General features: G+C 44.5%; 1 protein-coding gene across 1 annotated transcript in view; it reads left to right on the top strand.

Annotated features, from left to right (window-relative positions):
• DCDC2 (doublecortin domain containing 2) overlaps positions 1–13,645 on the top strand; it is a 146,282-nt gene that overhangs the window by 115,675 nt on the left and 16,962 nt on the right. Inside the window, exon 8 of the mRNA XM_050941835.1 lies at positions 4,997–5,097. Coding sequence (XP_050797792.1) covers positions 4,997–5,097 — 101 coding nt within the window. The remainder of the gene's footprint in view (positions 1–4,996; positions 5,098–13,645) is intronic.

Genomic DNA, 13,645 nt, shown 5'->3' with positions numbered 1-13,645 from the left:
ATGGGGTACCTGCCAGCTCTGGTGTCTGGAAGCAGGAGGGAACAAGGTGTATCAGGTGCCTTCTCAGCACCAGGCCTCCTGGCATCATCCAGGGGAAAGCCCCACATGATCCCAGCATCCCAATCCCTGGCACGCCACTTGTTCCCCATAATTCTGGCACCATATAAAGGCAGAAGCAGGTACTACTCCACCATGGTTGCCAAGAGAAGAATCCTCTTCAGAGTCTGAAAGGGAACCCTATGTATCGCCAAAAGCCCACCATCAGTATCCAGCCTACACCCCCCCTGAGCTTCAGTGCCAGTCCCCCAGCAGGTACCTGGCTAGCGGGTCACTGGCCGATGCAGTGACCCTACTGGAATCCCTGGGGGTTTCTCCCAGTACCAGGGCCTTCCTTCCACTTGGTGGTCTCTGAGATATGGGCTACTGCTCCTTCCTGCTCAGCACTGGATCCTGACTCTGGTACTGACCCCAGTGCTGAAGTCCAAGAGATGCCACTAGGGGACATAGTAGAGGAAAAGGAAGGAACCTCTCCTCTGGTGCAAGCCTCCTCCTCACCTCCCCAGATGAGGCTGTTGCAGGTCCCAGCCCAGGATGATTGCAGGGCCTTTCAGGACCTACTGAAGCAGGTTGCTTCAAACATGGGCTTGGAGATCAAGGAGCTCAAAGAAACATCATACAGCCTTATTGATATCTTGGCTGCAGCAACACCATCCAAGGTGGCCCTGCCCATCAATGAGGTGGTGATGGGGCCAGTCAAGGCCCTATGGCAAACCTCTTCTTCTCTGACCCCCACTTCAAAGAGGGCAGAGAAAGTATTATGTGCCAGTAAAACGGATTTGATTACCTGTACTTGCTCCTCTACCCCGCCCTGGGGGTCCCTGGTGGTGCCTGCAGTGAACTTCAAGCCCCAGCAGCCTCTCTTTCTGTGTGAGACTCTCCATTCATCTCGAGGTATCTCATCGCCTGGGAACCTGGAACATATTGGCGGATTACCTCAGCAGGTCCTTCTCCTGTCACCACGAGTTGTCTCTTCACCTGGAGGTTGTCAGTGTCATCTTCCAAAAGTGGGGCCTCCCTAGGTGGACCTGTTTGTCACCAGGCAGAACAGAAAATGCCATTAGTTCTGTTCACTGCTTGGGCATGGCCCGGGCTCTCTCTCAGATGCCTTCCTGCTCTTGTGGGCAGACCACTTACCAAGGGCGCCAGAGCCCTACCAAAAGTGTGGGGGCTGGGGCCCTCTGCCTCCCCAGGCCCTGGCCAAGCTGGAAGCCAGAGCAGGGCTGGGGAAGGGCCTGAAAGCAGCTGTCTACCCAACCTCCCCTTGGCTCCCACCCAGGGCAGGTGGAGGGACCCAAGCCCTCCACAGCTGCGCATGCAACTCTCCCTGACCCAGCTCCGGCTGTGGGAGTGGGGGACCTCAGAGCTGCAGCCCGGCCATGGTAAGAGCCATGCGGGGAGCTGTAGTGGACCTTCCACCTGCCCTGGGTAGAGGGCCCGAACAGCCCATGGCCTGTGTCCCTGTGCCCCGGGCACCCTGCTCAGGACAGGTGGAAGGTCCGTGCTGTGGCTCCTCACAGCTGCCTGCACAGCTCTTACCGTGGCTGGGCTGCGGCGCTGAGGCTTCTCCCCTCTGCACCTGGCCAGAGCTGGGTCGGGGAAAGGCACGCGCGCAGCTGTGGGGAGTCTGTGCGGAGTTGTGGAGCTGTTGGCCAGATGGGGACACAGGCCGGGGGCTGCTCTCAGCCCCCTGTACCCCGGGAAGGTGGAGGGTCAGCCACAGCTGCCCAAGTTCCCCGGCTGGGCTCTGTGCTGGCCTGCTCCAGGGGTGCGGCCTTGGAGAGAAGAGGAGGAGGAGAAGGGGGCAGGGTCCACCCCTGCGAAAAGTAGACGTGCCAGTCCCCCTACTTTCTAAAAGTGGGAGGACTCTGGCTCCCCCACCCCCAATTCCAATGCCACTTCTGCCTACTGTATGCGTTTTCTCTGATCCTCTTGGTTCACAAGGTTCTTCTGAAAATCAAATGGGACAAGGCAGGAATTATCCTCGTAGCACCAGTGTGACCACACCAACATTGATCTGGCACAGTTCTGGATCTCTCGTTGGCAACTCCACTCTGCACAGACTTGATTTCACAAGACCACAGCTGTTTGCTTCACCCAAACCTAACTGCATGGATGCTGCATAGCTGAACCCTGAAGAACAGGCCTGCTTGGAACAGGTTCGATAGGTCTTTCTAGGTAGTAGAAAGCCTTCCACCAGGCTACCTACTTGGCCAAATGGAAACATTTCACTTGGTGGGCCTCCGAACGGGATCTCTCTCCATCTCTATCTTCTCTTCAGTCTATCTTGGACTGTTTGCTCCACCTAAAGCACCAGGGTCTGGCACTCTCATCTATTAAGGTTCATTTGGTAGCCATCTCAGCCTTCCACTCCCTAGAGAATCAGTGTTCTCCCCTGAAATGACAGCCCAGTTTCTCAGGGTGTTGGAAAGACTCTATCCTCAGGTTCGCAGACCGACCCACCTCCCCACGGGACCTAAACCTGGTCCTGTCGAGACGTATGGGCCTTCCTTCAAGCTGTTAACATCATGCTTCCTACTACTTCTCTCCTGGAAGGTCGCCTGTCCTGGTGGTGATCACCTTGGCCGGAAGGGTCACTCAGATCCAGGCCCTTATGTCAGAATCACCTTACACATTGCTCTTCAAGAACAAGGTTCAACTGCGCCCCCATCCAGCTTCCTGCCCAGGGTGATGGCACAATTCCACAACAAAGTCATTTTGCTACCTGTCTTCTTCCCAAAAGCTCTGAGGAATGACGGCTTTATACGTTGGACATTAAGCGAGCCCTTGCCTTTTGTATTGAGAGGACTAAGTCCTTCTGGAAATCCACACATCTCTTTGTGGCAATAGCAAAAAGGATGTGAGGGCTACCTGTATCAACCTAAAAAAATTCTCATCCTGGATAACTGCCTGTATTCGGGCTTGCTATGAGCAGGCGAATATCCCACCTCTAGCCATCGTGACCATTCATTCCACAAGAGCCCAGGCTCCATCAGCAGCATTCCTCACACAGGAACCAATTCAGGACATCTTCAGAGCCCCCAACCTGGTTGTTAGTTCATAGCTTCACGTCCCACTACACCATCACTCAACAGGCCCAAGATAGGGGCAACGGATTCTTCCTAAAAGTGGGGGGGGGGCACAAGGTCTCTCGGCTCCTTCACCTGTCCCAGGTTGGGAGGCCTTAGAGCAGCTCCTGGCCTGTGTCTCCACCCCCCAGGTCTACCACCTAGGGCAGGTGGAGGGTCCATAGCTTTCCACAGTTGCCCATGAGGATGTTACCCTGACCTGGCTCTGGCTTCCAGCCTAGCCTGGAGGTGGGTCCTCAGAGGCCGAAGAGCCGCAGCTGGGCCATGGTAAGAGCTGCCTGGGCAGCTGTGGGGAGTCACGGACCCTATATCTGTCTGGATGGATGGCCTGAGTGGCAGGGACACAGGCTGAGGGCTGCTCTCATCCCCCCTGCCCTGGGCAGGTGGAGGGCTTGCAGCTCCCCATAGCTCCTCGGGCCAGGTTCCAGCTTTGGGGAGGAAGAGGAGGCACAGGGGGCCATGATGAAAAGTGGATGAGCCAAGCCCGTCCACTTTCAAAAGTGGGAGGGCCATGGCCCCTTGGCTCCCCCCCATTCTGGCGCCCCTGGCCCAAGACAATGCCAATTTTGGGAGAAGAGTGTTGCAGTCAGCACATTCATGAACTTTGAGCCCACTTCCTGGGTTACTGCTTGTGAGTCACCTAGCCTGGAATGGACATGAGCAAGCACTCGAAAAATTAAAAACAGTTACCTGCCTTTCAAAACTCTTTTTCTTTGACATGCGTTGGTCCTGTCCATTCCTTGACCCACTCTCCTCCCCCTCTGTCAGAGTTATTGGCAAGAAGGAACTGAGATGGCATAGGGCTGTTGGTGCTTCTCATATCGGTGCATACGCTTGCGGCTCCAGAGGGTGCCAGAGCCAGCCCAACAGATACCACTAAGGGAAAAATCTCTGGCAACAGTGCATGTGGCATGCACACACCTAGCATGGAATGGACATGAGCAACACATCTCAAAGAACAACAGTTATGAAAAGTAAGTAACTGTTTTTTCTGTTTTTTAAACCCTTATTACTCTTTGAGATTACAAGCTACACCTGTCATTCTAGTTTTTCCTTCCCAGTTTTCTGCTACAAAAAATGTGCCTGGCTAAGGCATTTGGAAGTTACTTGCAGAGTACAATAACAAATGAATCAAATAAAATAAAAACAAATAAAACTGATGTGAACTAGAATAAGGTTGGGAATCGACTATCTGCTGGTGGACCTATTAGTCTTGCCTACCTGAAGCAACCCTCTCCATGGTCCTGGGCAGGCTCTCTGTGGCTTCCCAGTGCCCTTGCAAAACAGAACTGCAGAATTTCTTCTGTTGTTCAGGCTATGTATGGAGAACTGGAGTTGAGTCCCCTGGTTATCTTTGTAAATCCTAAATTGTAATATCACCGCTACAATAATTCACCACATTTATTTGTTCTTCTAAGCTTGTGCTGTTTTGCTTAGTACTGGAAATTGTATTAGCTCATTTATTAGGAGCTAATATCATAATTTTGAATCTATATGCATATTCTATTGTTTATATGTAATGTGATAGCTCTGTGTTGTGAAGATCAGGTTCACATTTGAGCTTCCCCAGAGTTGAGGGGAGTTCAGATCCAGGGTGTTTGTTCAGATCTATCTCTCCTTTTCCTTCTTCCCCTACATAATGTAGTATGTGTATAACTGTAATTAGAAACAAAGGAAACAAAATTGATCATAATGAGACATTTAAAATCCATTAAAAGGTCTGCACTGGAAATGGTATGTGAGCTTTGAAAGCTATTCTTAGAAGCAGATTTTAGGTGCAGTTCAGTTGTTGCTCCACACAGTGTCACAATTGGTCTTTATGTCTACTCAGTATTTCTTTCTGGTTGTAGATGAAGGTATTTACAAAGCTGGTGAAAAACGATCTGAAACGTGGGGGGCAGCGGAAATCCAGGAAGATGAAGACACTCAGGTGGAGGTTCCAGTAGATCAGGTAATCTTTAAGCTTTTAACAAATGACTAATGTGGAAAACAAATCTTGTGTTTTTCTTTTGTCACTTCCCTTGATGGTTGCTGCATATTTTTTACAGGATTCATTTGTAACATTCATTGGTACAGCATTGTATGCAAGGTTGCACTGCTTTTGAATACATTCCCTTTTCTTGAATGCTTTCTGTGTCCCGGTTATTTGTTCCTGTCAGGAGATGAGCCTGTCCAGCATGTTCCCTTGTGGCCCTGCCTGCAGATGTTTTCTTCACCAATTACCAGACTTAGGTTGGTTCAAAAACCAACCCCCACACCTCTTTGTGGGGTCTGATTTATTAAATCTTTCTGTAAAAACTAACTTTGTTAGTTACCCAGATCATCCCACTCTGGGTCCCTATAAGAGTCCAAGTCAGTTCTTCATCATAGTTCAGGAGACAACCCCACCCCTGACTGTCTTTAACCCCCTTTAAAACCTTAATGGGCCAAATCACATGGTGGGATGGGTTGACCCACTAGGCACCACTGCCCTTAAGAGGGCATACCACCCCATCATAGTTTCCTGTGTGTCAGTGCAAAGTCCTTGCACTCCCAAAATCTACTCAAATACCCCGAGTCTTCAGACAACGTTTACTTTAAAAAGAAGCCCCCGTCCTGAGGCGAAGTGTACAGTATTGTTTCTAGTAACCATGCCCTCACACCCTTTATTTGCTCCTTGTCTTCATTTGAAAGGGTTTGCCAGCAGAGCTGTACTGGTAGAGTTTTACAAGCTACCCCACTAGTGGAGAAGCAGCTGATACTGGAAAGGGGTTCTTTTGCTGGCATAGCTTAAACTAGTTCCCAAAGGGAATAAGCTGTACCAGCAAAAAAGGGTTTTAAAGTGTAGATCATCCCTCAAGATGCCTAGAAAACTTCAGTAGTTTACTAAGACTGAAGAAGGGTGAATAAAGGGGATCTGCTGGTGTCCACCCACCCACCCCGGAAAGCTTCTTGGGAAGTACCTGCCATTTGGTACCATCTGGCATATTTCAAAAGACAAAACAATCACTCCTGTGTAATATTATGACGTTCAACTTTTTTTAACTGTAATTTATGTCTCCCTTGCATTTGTTCTTCCTCCTTTCCCTTCCTTTGCCCTACTTTTCTTTCTCTTTCATGTCTTGGGTATCCTTTTTCTCTTCCTTCATCTTCTTCATTTTTACCTGCACTGTGTTCTCTTCCTCCTTCCTCATGTTTTCAGTCTCTCTCCCCTCTCACTTTCTCAAGCCCTCAACTCTCCCACTATTACTCTTTCTTAATATAACACTTCAGTCCTTCCCTAAACTCCCAAATCTACTTCTCTGGCTCACCCACAAAAACTACAAAGTTGTTCTACGTTACAGCAATCTTGATTAAGACACCTATGGACTACTAATCTAGTCTGTCCAGACCACAGGATGTTCTAGCCATAACCCTTTTCGCCATATTGCTGAAGAAAGGCAGAATTGGGCTGTTCCAGCCTTATGTCAGCAGGTGGAGCCCTGCTCTGTCAGGATTCCTTAGTGCAGCGTTTCCCAAACTGTGCTCCACAGAACACTGGTGACATGAGTAGGTGTTCTGTGAAAGACTCTTGCACTTGATTTTTGTACTACTTTATACACAATTTCAATTTAGAAATTGTTAGTTCAAGTTATTTTAAATTTGTATTGTTGCTTTGTTTTATAAAATAAAATATATTTGAGCATAAATAATGCAATTTTTTACTTGAAAACCAAACGACTACAAAATAATATTATAAGTGTTCCGTAATAGGCTAAAAAGTGTTCTGTGGCCAAAAAAGTTTGGGAAACGCTGCCTTAGTTCAAAGGTCCACCTGGGTTCTGGTCCCACTGTGCCAGCGGAGCAGTGTAAAGGGGCTAGACCACTGCCCAGAATCAGGGCCAGGATTCTTGCAGTCTTGTACCACATTAGATTGCCTTTGAATGGCAAAATAGGCTCATGTCTATTTGATTTTGATAAATCTGTACACACAGTGCTGGAACTGAAGTGGCCAACATGATATTTAGTTGTCCCACTATTTCCTCAGTAGCGTTGTATGAAATTGGCAGAGCTCGTTATGTTTTATAGGCACTATTTCCTTTTACCTAGTTTGGAAAAGAGAGGTATCCACCTCATTGTGTTTTTTTAAAAGTAAAATTTTATGTCTTGAGCCAGCTCTTCAATTAAGTAGATCTTTATGTCCCTGAGGTAGAGAATAGACCTGGCCAAACTCTTTGCTGCAAACATATCCCTTTCCTGTTTATGAATTGCTCATGAGCCAATCCTGATTTACTTCTCATGTGTGTATAAGTATTTTGCCAAAAGTGTGGACAAATAGTTTTTAGTAGGACTGTCAAGCGATTGAAAACATTAATTGCAATTAATCATGCTGTTAAACAATAATAGAATACTACTTATATAAATATTACGATGTTTTCCACATTTTTAAATATATTGATTTAAATTACAACACAGAATATGAAGTGTACTGTGCTCACTTTGTATTTATTTTTATTATAAATATTTCTACAGTAAATAAAAGAAATAGTATTTTCAGTTCCCCTAATACAAGTACTGTAGTGAATCTCTTTATCATAAAAGTTGAACTTACAAATGTAGAATTATGTACAAAAAACCTGCATTCAGAAATAAAACAATGTAAAACTTTAGAGCCCACAAGTCCACTCAGTCCTACTTTTTGTTCATACAATCACTGAGACAAACAAGTTTGTTTCCATTTACAGGAGATAATGCTGCCCACTTGTTGTTTACAATGTTACCTGAAAATGAGAACAGGCATTCTCATAGCACTGTCGTAGCCGGCTTTGCCAGATATTTACATGCCAGATGCACTAAAGATTCATATGTCCCTTCATGCTTCAACCACCATTTCAGAGGACATGCATCCATGCTGATGATGGGTTCTGCTCGATAGTGATCCAAAGCAGTGCAGTCTGACACATGTTCATTTTCATCGTTTGAGTCAGATGTCACAGGCAGAAGATTGATTTTCTTTTTTTGTGGTTCGGGTTCTGTAGTTTCTCAATTGTAGTTTTGCTCTTTTAAGACTTCTGAAAGCATGCTCCACACTCCATCCCGATCAGATTTTGGAAGGCACTTCAGATGCTTAAATTTTGGGTCGAGTGCTGTAGCTATTTTTAGAAATCTCACATTGGTACCTTCTTTGTGTTTTATCAAATTTTCAGTGAAAGTGTTCTTAAAACGAACAACATGTGTGGGATCATCTTCTGAGACTGCTATAACACACAATATATAGCAGAATATGGGTAAAACAGAGCAGAGGACATACAATTCTCCCCCAAGAAGTTCAGTCACAAATTTAATTAACGCATTTTTTTTTAATAAGTGTCATCAGCATGGAAGCATGTTCTCTGGAATGGTGGGGAAAGCATGAAGGGGCATACAAATGTTTAGAATATCTGGCACGTAAATACCTTGCAATTCCAGCTACAAAAGTGCCATGCAAACGTCTGTTCTTACTTTCAGCTGACATTGTAAATAAGAAGCCGGCAGCTTATTTCCCGTAAATGTCAACAAAGTTGTTTCTTTTAGCAATTGGCTGAACAAGAAGTAGAACTGAGTGGACCTATAGGTTCTAAAGTTTTACCTTGTTTTGATTTTGAGTGGAGTTATGTTAAAACAATGTACATTTGTAAGCTGCTCTTTCATGATAAAGATATTGTACTATGTACTGGTATGAGATGAATTGAAAAATACAATTTTTTTTGTTTATCATTTGTACAGTGCAAATATTTGTAATAAAAATAATATAAAGTGAGTACTGTACATATTGTATCTATGTTGTAACTGAAATCAATATATTTGAAAAAGTAGAAAAATGTCCAAAATATTTAATAAATTTCAATTGGTATTCTGTTGTTTAATAGTGCGATTAAAACTGCGATTAATCACAATTAATTTTTTTAGTTAATCGTGTGAGTTAACTGTGATTAATCAACAGTCGTAGTTTTTAGCATATGGGACTGCTTGTCTTTGATATGTTTGCCCTCCTTTGATTAGCCACCTAACACAGTATTTCTAATCTTTGCTGGAGAATAATGAATAACATTGACTTGGTAGAAGTTTCATACTAACAATTATCTCTGCATATTTTGGGAGTCAACCATTTTTAATAATATCTGATTGTCATCTCAATGCCCAAGAATAATGATTAGTATGAACCTACAAACAGTAGTGGAGTGAAATCAAACCACTTATTAACACATATATTTGTGAATCTTTATTGTTATCATTATGTAACCAGCTCTGCCAGAAAACCTGGTCTGGTTGTCCTTTTTTGTGCTTACTTATCTAGAGGCTAATTTTTCTAAATTTTGTTTGACTCAGATAAAAGAACACTAGGCCTTTTGATTAATTCTCAAACACAGTGTACAAAAAGTAAAGGTGTTCTGGGGAAGATAAATGAAGGATTTATGTTATACAGTGTAGTAATTTCAATCGAGGCACTGCTAATATACCAAAGTAACTAGCTGCCACAGAAAATACTAAGTTTCACAGTAGCAGCCATGTTAGTCTGCATCCACAAAAAGAACAGGCGTACTTGTGAGTATTTGCTTCAGGTTTGGGGGCTGTCTGTAAGCAAGGACTGGCCTGTCTCCCAAGATCTGTGAGAGTGATAGATTGTCCTTCAAGATAGCTTGTAGATCCTTGATGATGCGCTGGAGAGGTTTTAGTTGGGGGCTGAAGGTGATGGCTAGAGGGGTTCTGTTACTTTCTTTGTTGGGTCTGTCCTGTAGTAGGTGACTTCTAGGTACTCTTCTGGCTCTGTCAGTCTGTTTCTTCACTTCAGCAGTTGGGTATTGTAGTTGTAAGCATGCTTGATAGAGATCTTGTAGGTGTTTGTCTCTGTCTGAGGGGTTGGAGCAAATACGATTGTATCATCACTCCATCACTCTCACAGATCTTGGGAGACAGGCAAGTCCTTGCTTACAGACAGCCCCCTAACCTGAAACAAATACTCACCAGCAACCACACAACAAAAACACTAACCCAGGAACCTATCCTTGCAACAAAGCCCCGTTGCCAACTCTGTCCACATATCTATTCAGGGGACATCATCATAGGACCTAATCACATCAGCCAAACTATCAGAGGCTCATTCACCTGCACATCTACCAATGTGATACATGCCATCATGTGCTAGCAATGTCTCTCTGCCATGTACATTGGCCAAACTGGACAGTCTCTACGTAAAAGAATAAATGGACACAAATCAGACATCAAGAATTATAACATTCAAAAACCAGTCAGAGAACACTTCAATCTCCCTGGTCACTCGATTACAGACCTAAAAGTTGCAATATTACAACAAAAAAAACTTCAAAAACAAACTCCAATGAGAGACTGCTAAATTGGAATTAATTTGCAAAATGGATATCATTAAATTAGGCTTTAATAAAGACTGGGAGTGGATGGGTTATTACACAAAGTAAAACTATTTCCCCATGTTTATTCCCCCTCACACACTGTTCCTCACAACTTCTTGTCAACTGCTGCAAATGGATCATTTTGATTACCACTACAAAAAGTTTTTTTCTCTCCTGCTGGTAATAGCTCACCTTAACTGATCACTCTCGTTAGAGTGTGTATGGTAACACCGATTGTTTCATGTTCTCTGTGTGTATATATATCTTCCTACTGTATTTTCCACTGCATGCATCTGATGAAGTGGGCTGTAGCCCACAAAAGCGTATGCGCAAATAAATGTGTTAGTCTCTAAGGTGCCACAAGTACTCGTGTTCTTTTTGTAGAAAGTACTAAGAACAGCATCGTTTCTATCAGAAAAAGGACCAGACTTGCCACATCTCCTTTGTTTTTTTCTGCTTTTGTAAGTGGGGTCACTCCTGGTGATTTTCGTGGTGGAAGCATTGCTGGACTATCCTGCTGCCATTGTTACTGAGGAAAGGTCTCTGAGAGGCATGAATTCTATGTTATGCTCTAAAAGTAGCAAGAGTTTGGTTCATCCTGCTCTCTGATGTAAGGAATTCCACAGCCAAAGTCCTTCCACTGAAAATACCCTGCCACAGCCTCGAGAGTTTCACCTGGACCACCATCAGTCTCCCTGTTAGTTGTAACTATCATTGTTGAGAGAGAAGCAGCGTTTGTGATAGATAGGCCTCTGTGGATACTGCTGTTGGGATAGAACACCACCTCATGTCCCATCTAGTTCATCTGTGTTTCTTGTGGCAGCCTGAATTATCCTGTCTTGGTCTTGGCTTGCTAATAGTAAATTAGTGAGATCATCAGTCCATTTACTGACCTCCACAGAGGCTTCTTGTGGGCATTTTGTAGTGTTTGACAGCAATGCATTCAAGTCATCAGGAACTGGCTTGTTCTAATATTCATGTTGAATTTATTGCTTGTGAAAGGTGCCAACTTGACAGCACTGATGATTGAAGTCTTACTTATCCCATATACTGATACAGCTCAAGCAGCAACTCTGCAAGCTTTTGTATACAGCCCTGCCAGTGTGCCTCAGCACAACCTGATGGGGCCCTTCTTTAGAGATGAGAGAATAGTTTATTCTCCATTGCCAGTTTAGCACTTGGTCTGTCTGCTGAGGTTGCCAGCAAGTGTTAATCATGCTGATGACTTTTGTTACACCAGGAACCTGTTTGAGACCACTAACCTCATTCTGCAAAGGTCACTGTACAGCCATCAAATGCTAACACCTTTCAGTCACCGCCAACTCGGGCTGGAAATCGGCATCACATTTGATAACTAGTATCCTTTCCCCCACTCCCTTCCCCCGCGCACATACACCACCCATGAAGAATCTTCTGATTCCATACTTTCCAAGGAAAAAGCCCAGAATTCATACTCTCCACTCTTTGTCTCTGATCAAGAAGCTCAAACATCAGTGGATGTATTTGTAACTTTAAAACAATATGTATATTCTCTTAGGGCCCAATATTGCAAGGGACTAGGTGCGTCTCAGACCCCAATGCTCCCAAACTGAGGCATTCAGCACCACTTGGAAGCACTCATCACCTTACAGGGTTAGACCCTTATTGATCATCTTCAACCGTTTTAAACTTTGTGCTGGAAGGCTTTTCTGTTCACCTTGTCTGCTGCACTGTTGCCTTATATACCAGGAATATGGGACAAAACGCACCACCAGTACTTTCCTTTATGTGTGGGACGCTACTATATATGTGCCAACTTTTCATTAGAATGCTGGCACTTCGGATAATGCCACCACATTCTCCAGCCACCAGAAATGAAGCGGTTAAGATGCTGTTTACTTGAGCCTTCTTCTCTGTTTTACCATTTATAGCATACAGTTGAACAAATGCCAGATTAGCCATTGACTAAATGTAGTGTGATATCAGTTAGATGCACGCTTCTATACTGTGCTGCAAAATGTTGACTTCCAGCTGAGTGCATTAAAATGGCTGCCTTTATTGTACTGTAGGCTAGATGCCAGTGGTAATTGAAAATCAAGTAGGAAAAAAGTGTTTTCCTTAAACGGCACATCTCTGTTTTACATTCGAAACCAAGATTGAAGGTTCCAAATACAAAATGCATGGTGGCTTTGTGTGGAATACAGGCTTTCTCCAGCTTCACACTTCTCTGTTTGCATCACTGTGCCAGGTTCTAAAGTTTTACATTGTTTTGATTTTGAGTGGAGTTATATTAAAACAATGTACATTTGTAAGCTGCTCTTTCATGATAAAGATATTGTACTATGTACTGGTATGAGATGAATTGAAAAATACAATTTCTTTTGTTTATCATTTGTACAGTGCAAATATTTGTAATAAAAATAATATAAAGTGAGTACTGTACAGGAAGAGGGGAGGAGTCAATGGAGGATTGCAAGAGTGAATAGGAATCGAGACGACTTGCAGCCAGTGGGTGCAGGGGATAGACCAGAGAATCACATTGTCACCAGGAAAAGGCAGGTCTACGTGATCGGGGACTCCTTACTGAGAAGAATAGACAGGCCTGTAACTAGAGCTGATCCAGAGAACAGAAGGGTGTGCTGTCTGCCGGGTGCTAAGATACAGGATGTGGACCTGAGGCTGAAAGGGATCCTAACGGGAGCAGGAAAGAATCCATTGATTGTCCTTCATGTGGGAACGAATGATACGGCTAGATACTCTCTGGAATATATCAAGGGAGACTATGCCAGACTGAGGAAGACGCTTAAGGAGATCGAGGCTCAGGTGATCTTCAGTGGGATTCTGCCAGTTCCTAGAGAAGGGCAACAAAGGTGTGACAAGATTATGGCGATCAACTGATGGCTCAGGCAGTGGTGCTATAAGGAAGGCTTTGGGATGTACGGCCACTGGGAAGCATTTATGGACAGAAGACTGTTCTCTCGGGATGGACTTCACCTGAGTAAGGAGGGAAATAGACTTCTAGGATGGAGGCTCGCCCAACTGATTAAGAGAGCTTTAAACTAGAAATTTGGGGGAGATGGTTGGGAGATGTCCAGGTGATCTCCATGCTGGAATTTAACCTTGAGAGGGAAGAAAACAAAGTAAGAGGGGATA

Source organism: Gopherus flavomarginatus, chromosome 2 (genome assembly GCF_025201925.1).
Source record: "Gopherus flavomarginatus isolate rGopFla2 chromosome 2, rGopFla2.mat.asm, whole genome shotgun sequence".
Lineage (NCBI taxonomy): Eukaryota > Metazoa > Chordata > Testudines > Testudinidae > Gopherus > Gopherus flavomarginatus.
Note: the sequence above shows the minus strand (reverse complement) of the source record. Positions and strands in the feature narration are given on the sequence as shown.